At 44.1% G+C, this 10,000-nt stretch overlaps 1 protein-coding gene across 3 annotated transcripts in view; it reads right to left on the bottom strand.

The window, feature by feature from the left end:
* agmo (alkylglycerol monooxygenase) overlaps positions 1–10,000 on the bottom strand; it is a 225,284-nt gene that overhangs the window by 84,444 nt on the left and 130,840 nt on the right. For all 3 annotated transcript variants that reach the window (XR_009827738.1, XM_062062713.1, XM_062062715.1), the window contains exon 10: positions 7,448–7,564. Coding sequence is in view for 2 of the 3 variants with exons in the window: in XM_062062713.1 (XP_061918697.1) it covers positions 7,448–7,564 (117 nt within the window). In the remaining variant the exon portion in view is untranslated. The remainder of the gene's footprint in view (positions 1–7,447; positions 7,565–10,000) is intronic.

A 10,000-nucleotide genomic window follows, 5' to 3' on the forward strand; every position in this document is an offset into this window, starting at 1 on the left:
GAAACCAACGACACACATTTTCATATTTACATCATCAACTTCTGGCGATGAGGACGTGCGCCTTCCACTATTTAGACCAAGCTGCAGAAAGACGCTACATGCGAAGATGGCTCTTTGCAACATGGCTAATGCCTTAAAGTACCAGTAGAGTGGACAAATAAGTTGCGTATATATCGAAGCTATTAAATCTGATTTATGACACCAAAAGACTTCCAAAGTTTGCGCGTAAATAGATATGATCAAAATAGTATCAATCTCACTGAGATTTCCGAGCCATTTTGATGAGATAATTAGCAAGCCGGTCATGTGATCGCGTGATGTCACGCTAGGAACCACAGATCCCTTCTCCATCAACAACGATGCTAATCAAATTGACTTTGTGAGAGCCAATGATTACTTTGGGAAAAATTATGATCTAGGACCTTATATTTTTGAGCCTGAACACAAAGAGTATGAGCAATAAGTTTTAGAAGCCGAGTGATGGATACAGTTTCATTGTGACAATTTTGGTTTTATCTTGAAAAACGAATGAAGGAATGGTACACGGATAGAGACACCATATAGCATCCGCAGCATTTCTAGGTGTTAAACATACAAACTAACCATAATAAAGCATGATAAATGAAAAACTAACAGTAATATTTCTAATCTCGCTGGGGTGTCAACCGATGGAACACTCACATAATTACGTTTGGTTAAACAAAAGTTGCTGCAACAAGCGTCTTTTTGTGTCTTTATCACCATCTCGGGAGATGTGAAAGTGGACCATGGCCACATTTGTCTACAAACCCCGTTTCCATACGAGTTGGGAAATTGTGTTAGATGTAAATATAAACGGAATACAATGATTTGCAAATCCTTTTCAACCCATATTCAATTGAATGCTTTACAAAGACAAGATATTTGACGTTCAAACTCATAAACTAGATTTTTTTTTGTGCAAATAATTAACATAGAATTTCATGGCTGCAACACGTGCCAAAGTAGTTGGGAAAGGGCATCTTCACCACTGTGTTACATGGCCTTTCCTTTTAACAACACTCAGTAAACATTTGGGAACTGAGGTGGCACATTTTTTAAGCTTCTCAGGTGGAATTATTTCCCATCCTTGCTTGATGTACAGCTTAAGTTGTTCAACAGTCCGGGGGTCTCCGTTGTGGTATTTTAGGCTTCATAATGCGCCACACATTTTTAACGGGAGACAGGTCTGGACTACAGGCAGGCCAGTCTAGTACCCGCACTCTTTTACTATGAAGCCACGTTGATGTAACACGTGCCTTGGCATTGTCTTGCTGAAATAAGCAGGGGCGTCCATGGTAACGTTGCTTGGATGGCAACATTTGTTGCTCCAAAACCTGTATGTACCTTTCAGCATTAATGGCGCCTTCACAGATGTGTAAGTTACCCATGTCTTGGGCACTAATACACCCCTATACCATCACAGATGCTGGCTTTTCAACTTTGCGCCTATAACAATCCGGATGGTTCTTTTCCTCTTTGGTCCGGAGGACACGACGTCCACAGTTTCCAAAAACAATTTGAAATGTGGAGTCGTCAGACCACAGAACACTTTTCCACTTTGTATCAGTCCATCTTAGATGAGCTCAGGCCCAGCGAAGCCGACAGCGTTTCTGGGTGTTGTTGATAAACGGTTTTCGCCTTGCATAGGAGAGTTTTAACTTGCACTTACAGATGTAGCGACCAACTGTAGTTACTGACAGTGGGTTTCTGAGGTGTTCCTGAGCCCATGTGGTGATATCCTTTACACACTGATGTCACTTGTTGATGCAGTACAGCCTGAGGGATCGAAGGTCATGGGCCTAGCTGCTTACGTGCAGTGATTTCTCCAGATTCTCTGAACCCTTTGATGATATTACGGACCGTAGATGGTGAAATCCCTAAATTCCTTGCAATAGCTGGTTGAGAAAGCTTTTTCTTAAACTGTTCAACAATTTGCTCACGCATTTGTTGAAAAAGTGGTGACCCTCGCCCCATCCTTGTTTGTGAATGACTGAGCATTTCATGGAATCTACTTTTATACCCAATCATGGCACCCACCTGTTCCCAATTTGCCTGTTCACCTGTGGGATGTTCCAAATAAGTGTTTGATGAGCATTCCTCAACTTTATCAGTATTTATTGCCACCTTTCCCAACTTCTTTGTCACGTGTTGCTGGCATCAAATTCTAAAGTTAATGATTATTTGCAAAAAAAAAAAAAGTTGATCAGTTTGAACATCAAATATGTTGTCTTTGTAGCATATTCAACTGAATATGGGTTGAAAATGATTTGCAAATCATTGTATTCCGTTTATATTTACATCTAACACAATTTCCCAACTCATATGGAAACGGGGTTTGTACATACCAGGTGAGAGATGCATGAATTATAATCTAAAATTTACTTTTAGCAAGTTTGAAACAAAGCAGAAGCACCTCCCGGTTTAGTGTGTCAACATAAGCAGCGTAAGCTAGCATTAGCTCACTGCTATCAATGCACCGCTTAATTATTAATTATTGTAATAACAATATCACTCATATTTGGTTAATTTTCAGGTCACCACATGTAAATGGAATATTGTTGGCAGTTTTTGGATGCTTTTTAGAGGGTATAATGAGCGTAATAAAGGGTCCTTCATCTGTTGACTCAATTGCTAGCTATTTATGTACGATTTCGAATGCATAAAAAAGCCAAGCATGCATGTTCTTGTCTTACATAAGGATTGTGAATGATAAACAGCACATATTTCCATGGATTAATGCCCACTGTTTGTATATTATTTGAATGTCCATGGCTGGCGTTATCGACTCAGCTTCAGTATTGTGCAGACTAGCAGTGCTACGCTCCAACTGCTTCACAAGTTAGCTACACGCTAATAATCATGCTTTTGATTATTTATTTATTTATTTCAATGAATATTAACCACTCGTTCTCAGCACTGACCTTCATACTCACTTCCTTCCGATGCATAAAAAAACAAAGTTACATCGACCTCTATTCTCTAGCTATAAGCTGAAGTTAGCGAGTAGGACTGGTTGCTTTAGTTCACAGTGACATTTGCTATGCAAACGAGCGATGGGGAGGCTGGTAACCCAAATTTTGGCTCGCAACCTAAAGCATTTTTAACCGATAGACGGCTCTACCGTCAAACTCCTAAACTGGGACACTCACACCTCAAGGTATGACAGATATGACCCTGATGCCAAGGATGTTGAAAAAAGTACAACAGTAAGACGCAAGTGTCACAAATGCTAAACTACATCAAAAATAACATTCATCTTTCAGGGCATGCTGCATTTGAAAAAAATATTGGTCATTTCAATAAACTACAAATGAAGAAAAGCATGAAAATGACTATTTTTAATAAAAAAAATATCAAACATTGAAACAAAAGCAATGTGTCCCAATTATTTTCTCTCATGACAAATTGAGTGCTTACCCAAATAAACCAGAAAAAATGTCCCAGGCCAGCTGGATCAAACAGACAATTGTCCATCGAGTGAGTCACACTTTATATTAATCATGATACATGCAGCATGTCATAGGCTGTTTGGCTAGCTGTGTACAAACAAAACATGAAATGTGGGCTAATACTTTACAGATACTGTAATACGATTGTACATGTTTTTCAGTCAGTACAGATTGCTGTCTTATCATATTGTGAATTACTCAAATGCGTTTTGTGCTGAAGCAAAAGCTCACAAATAATGAAAATCTCCCCTGCGCCTCAGGATCTTCCTGGCACCTTACTGCTGCCCACGATGGGGTTCCGACCCACAATTTGAAAAGCTCTGCCCCTTAAGTATAGAACTGTACCGAACCTTGAATTTTGTGTATCGTGGCACCACGAGTGAAAACACAATTCGTCTTTTGAATGGCCTCCTAACATCTGCTGTTGAGTTATTTCTTCATCCATTTAATTTTCGATTTTTTTTTCATACACTGCACATTTTTTTATAAGTTTTCAGATTTTTTTATTTAAAATGTTATTCATTTAAAAATAATAATGTTTTAATAGTTTTTTTAGAGGAAGGTAAGTGCTTACAGGGTTCAATGGTCACCTGTTTCAACTTTCAACTTTTATTATTATTTTAAACAAATTTGTTTTTCAATTACTTTTTAAATTTCAAAAATTGTACTGCCATTTATATTTTCTAACTTACATTAATTACCATCCATCCATCCATCTTCTTTCGCTTATCCGAGGTCGGGTCGCGGGGGCAGCAGCCTAAGCAGGAAAGCCCAGACTTTCCTCTCCCCAGCCACTTCGTCCAGCTCCTCCCAGGGGATCCCGAGGCGTTCCCAGGCCAGCCGGGAGACATAGTCTTCCCAACGTGTCCTGGGTCTTCCCCGTGGCCTCTTACCGGTCGGACGTGCCCTAAACACCTCCCTATGGAGGCATTCGGGCGAACCACCTCATCTGGCTCCTCTCGATGTGGAGGAGCAGCGGCTTTACTTTGAGCTCTTCCCGGATGGCAGAGCTTCTCAACCTATCTCTAAGGGAGAGCCCCGCCACCCGGCGGAGGAAACTCATTTCGGCCGCTTGTACCCGTGATCTTGTCCTTTCGGTCATAACCCAAAGCTCATGACCATAGGTGAGGATGGGAACGTAGATCGACCGGTAAATTGAGAGCTTTGCCTTCCGGCTCAGCTCATTCTTCACCACAACGGATCGATACAGCGTCCGCATTACTGAAGACGCCGCACCGATCCCAGTCGCTTCACACTTGGCTGCGAACCGATCTAGTGAGAGCTGAAGATCCTGGCCAGATGAAGCCATCAGGACCATATCATCTGCAAAAAGCAGAGACCTAATCCTGCGGACACTAAACCGGATCCCCTCAACGCCCTGACTGCACCTAGAAATTCTGTCCATAAAAGTTATGAACAGAATCGGTGACAAAGGGCAGCATTGGCGGAGTCCAACCCTCACTGTAAACGTCTCCGACTTAATGCCGGCAATGCGGACCAGGCTCTGACACTGATCATACAGGGAGCGGACCGCCACAATCAGACAGTCCGATACCCATACTCTCTGAGCACTCCCCACAGGACGTCCCGAGGGACACGGTCGAATGCCTTCTCCAAGTCCACAAAACACATGTAGACTGGTTGGGCAAACTCCTATGCACCCTCAAGGACCCTGCTGAGAGTATAGAGCTGGTCCACAGTTCCACGACCAGGACGAAAACCACACTGGTCCTCCTGAATCTGAGGTTCGACTATCCGGCGTAGCCTCCTCTCCAGTACACCTGAATAGACCTTACCGGGAAGGCTGAGGAGTGTGATCCCACGATAGTTGGAACACACCCTCCGGTTCCCATTCTTAAAGAGAGGAACCACCACCCTGGTCTGCCAATCCAGAGGTACGGCCCCCGATGTCCACGCGATGCTGCAGAGTCTTGTCAACCAAGACAGCCCCACAGCATCCACAGCCTTAAGGAATTTCGGACGGGTCTCATCCACCCCCGGGGTCTTGCTACCGAGGAGCTTTTTAACTACCTCAGCAACCTCAGCCTCAGAAATAGGAGAACCCACCACAGATTCCCCAGGCACTATTTCCTCATAGGAAGACGTGTTGGTGGGATTGAGGAGGTCTTCGAAGTATTCCCTCCACCAATCCACAACATTCGCAGTCGAGGTCAGCAGAACAACATCCTCAACATACACGGTGTTGACAGTGCACTGCTTCCCCTTCCTGAGGCGGCGGATGGTGGTCCAGAATCGCTTCGAAGCCGCCCGGAAGTCGTTTTCCATGGCTTCCCCGAACTCCTCCCATGTCCGGGTTTTAGCCTCCGCGACCGCTGAAGCTGCACACCGCTTGGCCTGTCGGTACCTGTCCGCTGCCTCCAGAGTCCTATGAGCCAAAAGAACCCGGTAGGACTCTTTCTTCAGCTTGACGGCATCCCTCACCGCTGGCGTCCACCAACGGGTTCTAGGATTACCGCCACGACAGGCACCAACTACCTTGCGGCCACAGCTCCAATCAACCGCCTCGACAATAGAGGTGCGGAACATGGTCCACTCAGACTCGATGTCCAGCACCTCCCTCGTGACATGTTGAAAGTTCTTCCAGAGGTGGGAATTGAAACTCTCTCTGACAGGAGACTCTGCTCGACGTTCCCAGCAGACCCTCACAATGCGTTTGGGCCTGCCAGGTCTGTCCGGCATCCTCCCCCACCATCGCAGCCAACTCACCACCAGGTAGTGATCGGTAGAAAGCTCCGCCCCTCTCTTCACCCGAGTGTCCAAAACACAAGGCCGCAAATCCGACAACACAACTACAAAGTCGATCATGGAACTGCGGCCTAGGGTGTCCTGGTGCCAAGTGCACATATAGACACCCTTATGTTTAAACATGGTGTTTGTTATGTACAATCTGTGACGAGCACAAAAGTCCAATAACAAAACACCACTCGGGTTCAGATCCGAGCGGCCATTCTTTCCAATCACGCCTCTCCAGGTTTCACTGTCCTGCCAACATGAGTGTGGAAGTCCCCCAGTAGAACAAGGGGATCACCCGAGGGAGTACTGGAAAGTGCTCCCTCGAGTGTATCCAAAAAGGGTGGGTACTCTGAACTGCTGTTTGTTGCATAAGCACAAACAACAGTCAGGACCCGTCCCCCCACCCGAAGGCGAAGGGAAGCTACCCTCTCGTCCACTGGGTTGAACTCCAACATGCAGGCTTTGAGCCGGGGGTGGCAACAAGAATTGCTACCCCAGCCCGTCGCCTCTCACTGCGTGCAACGCCAGTGTGGAAGAGAGTCCAGCCCTTCTCGAGAGAACTGGTTCCAGAGCCCTTGCTGTGCGTCGAAGTGAGTCCGGCTATATATAGCCGGAACTTCTCCACCTCGCGCAGTAGCTCAGGCTCCTCCCCCCCAGCGAGGTGACATTCCACGTCTCAAGAGCTAGCTTCGAAGTCTCGGTTTTTGTAATACCATAGAACTCTTCGAGCTGCTCTTTGTCTGATCCCTCACCTAGAACCTGTTTGTCTTGGGAGACCCTACCAGGGGGCATGGACAACAAAGCTCCTAGGATCATTGGGACCCGCAAACTACTCTACCACGATAAGGTGGCAGCTCAGAGAGGAGCATTAATTACCAGTATTTCTAAAACTACAAAGACAGTAAAGGAAATCTATGTACTGCATATTGTGGAATAGAGGTATCACAATGAGCGATAAAAAATTATGCCATTTCATTTTTAAGCTTTGAACGTCTAAAAAAAAAAAATCACTTGTGATTTTGCATCAATGTCAATATTTTCACCAAGACTATTATCTAAAACACCAGTAGTGTGGACCAACAACCTTAACTGGGAAAATAAGCGTTCTTGGGTCCAGTTAGTATGAACCTCTGCAAAAGGCTTAAAAAAGCAACAAAAAAAAAAAAAAAATGCTTTCGTCTTTGCTTTTATTTCCAGTTGTCCTAAAAGTGAGGCGTACGTACCGCTTGGTTTTCAAACAGATCGTGGTAAGTATGCAGGACCAGCAGGAAATGTGTCACCACATAAACTTGTAAGGGCAGCGAGCAGCTGGGCTCATGAAGCACTTCCTCTCCAGTCACCTGCCAATGGAAAAAAAAACAATAAAAAAAACATCCTTCAATTTCCAAAAAACTTGTTCCATTTATCATTATGTGCAGTATATTTCTATGAGTCAGTGCCTCACTTTTACACTTTAATCATTATTATTTGTACCAATCACAACTAGTGCACTACTAACAGTCAACACAATGCACTGCAATGAATGTTCTAAAACATGTAAAAACGATACACATTGACGAGACACAACGCGCTGCAAAGTGCATACCAGTCCATTAGAGGGCGATATATCCAATTGACACTCACAAAGACCCTGTTATAAAGTTAAAGTTAAACTACCAATGATTGTCACACACACACTAGGTGTGGCGAAATTTTTCTCTGCATTTGACCCATCACCCTTGATCACCCCTTGGGAGGTGAGGGGAGCAGTGAGCAGCAGTGGTGGCCGCACCCGGGAATCAATTTTGGTGCTTTAACCCCCAATTCCAACCCTTGATGCTGAGTGCCAAGCAGGGAGGTAATGGGTCCCATTTTTATAGTCTTTGGTATGACTCAAAAAACATCTTCAAGCATGGACTGATGAAGACAAGACAAAGACTCACCTTATTCTGAACTATTGTTGTACCAGTACTTTTTACAGGTGGTATAGTACCGAATATGATTCATCAGTATCGAGGTACCACACTAATACCGGTATACCGTACAACCCTATTCTGAACAATTGTCAGCATTAAAGGGCCCTATAATGCCAACAATATTGCACTAATTTCATAGTTCTGGACCTAAAATTATGTCTAAAGGTAAACTTCCCCCCAAAAATAAACCGTAGTGATTTTAGGCTTGTTTTCCAACAAGTTTTACAACATTTTGGAACGTAGACCTTTAGCTCCAAAATATGGGCGGGCCTGCATCAGCCTGCTGACGTCAGTTACAGACGACTGGAGGCAATTTCATACTGCGTATTATGCAGTGGCGTGCAGTCACTAGAGGCAGGGGAGGCACGGCCTCACCTGCCATCATGGAAAGAAAAAAAAAGTAAAAAGAAAAAAATTAATTAAATTGTTATATGTATCCAGTGATTATACTAAAATTATTTTCCATTTAACTTCACCAGTTTTAGATTACTTTTATTTTTATTTTCACATTTGCCGTTCAAATACTGAGAAGAGACGGTGCGGTGATCAGCAGCCAGTTGAGGCGCGTCACTGATTTGTGCCTCAACATGGATTGTGCGCAATGACTCGGCTAACTGCTGGCCTGCTGTGCAGTGAGACCGTATTGCTAAATGAATTATATTATACATTTCCATAGTTTAGTTAGCTGAGGTATATAATGTACAGTGTATTTTGTCAACAACTGTATGTGTGTAACGTATTTCTTGTGCTGAGCGATCATAAAACTGGAGGCTCGTCTCATAACCCCGCCTCCTGGTGCCAAGCACCTCCGCCGCAGAATGCACCGCCCGACGGGAGCGCCACACCAACCAAAGCCCACACCCAAACCCTCCACGTGCAAGACTGAATCCACCCAAAAAAAGTCACTTAACAAGAAGCCAAAAAGTGCAAAAACAACAATGCCCACGCGGCGCGCCGGAGGAGCCGTGAACAGGGACACAACATTAGGTACACCTGCAGACTGCAGCACGGATTTTATATTTCCTTCATTCACAACTCTTCCAACACGAACACCACTGCTCCCGCACTTATAAGTAAAGGTAAGACCATAATCAATGTTTTTTAATCAAATGTGCTTTTTTGTGTGCTACAGTTTGTAAGTGTAAAGTTAAAGTTAAGTATACCAATGATTGTCACACACACACTAGGTGTGGTGAAATTTGTCCTCTGCATTTGACCCATCCCCTTGTTCACCCCCTGGGAGGTGAGGGGAGCAGTGGGCAGCAGCGGCGCCGTGCCTGGGGATAATTTTTGGTGATTTAACCCCTAATTCCAACCCTTGATGCTGAGTGCCAAGCAGGGAAGAATGCTGGTATGAGCTTTTAAACATAACCCGTTAACTGCTGCCAATCAAATGGTGAATAAGATACTCTTTAGGGTTCATATGTTTGTAAATCTGACTGTGATGAAGACAGTGCCTCACCTGACATGAACCTCACCGCACGCCACTAGTATTATGTGTTTTCTTCATCAAGAATCACGATATTGTCGCGTAGAATCTGAAGGAATGATCAAATATGTCTGCCAGATGCATTGTTGGAGGTTTGTAGCAATAAAACTAACTGCGTACGTTTCCAAATGATGGCAATATTAGGAAAGTATGGACTTTTCTCAGTCGAATTGACCCGAGCAAAATGGAACAGACCTGTAGAGAGGAGTGTAATTTGCAGCAATCATTTGAATGATTCTGACTTCAAAGGAGAAAGGGTTTTGGTCGGAATATGGATGGAAAAAAAGTAATGACTCAAGACTAATGCGATCCTGAAACCCACAAAACGGGAG

This window comes from Entelurus aequoreus, linkage group LG11 (assembly GCF_033978785.1).
Source record: "Entelurus aequoreus isolate RoL-2023_Sb linkage group LG11, RoL_Eaeq_v1.1, whole genome shotgun sequence".
Classification (NCBI taxonomy): Eukaryota; Metazoa; Chordata; class Actinopteri; order Syngnathiformes; family Syngnathidae; genus Entelurus; species Entelurus aequoreus.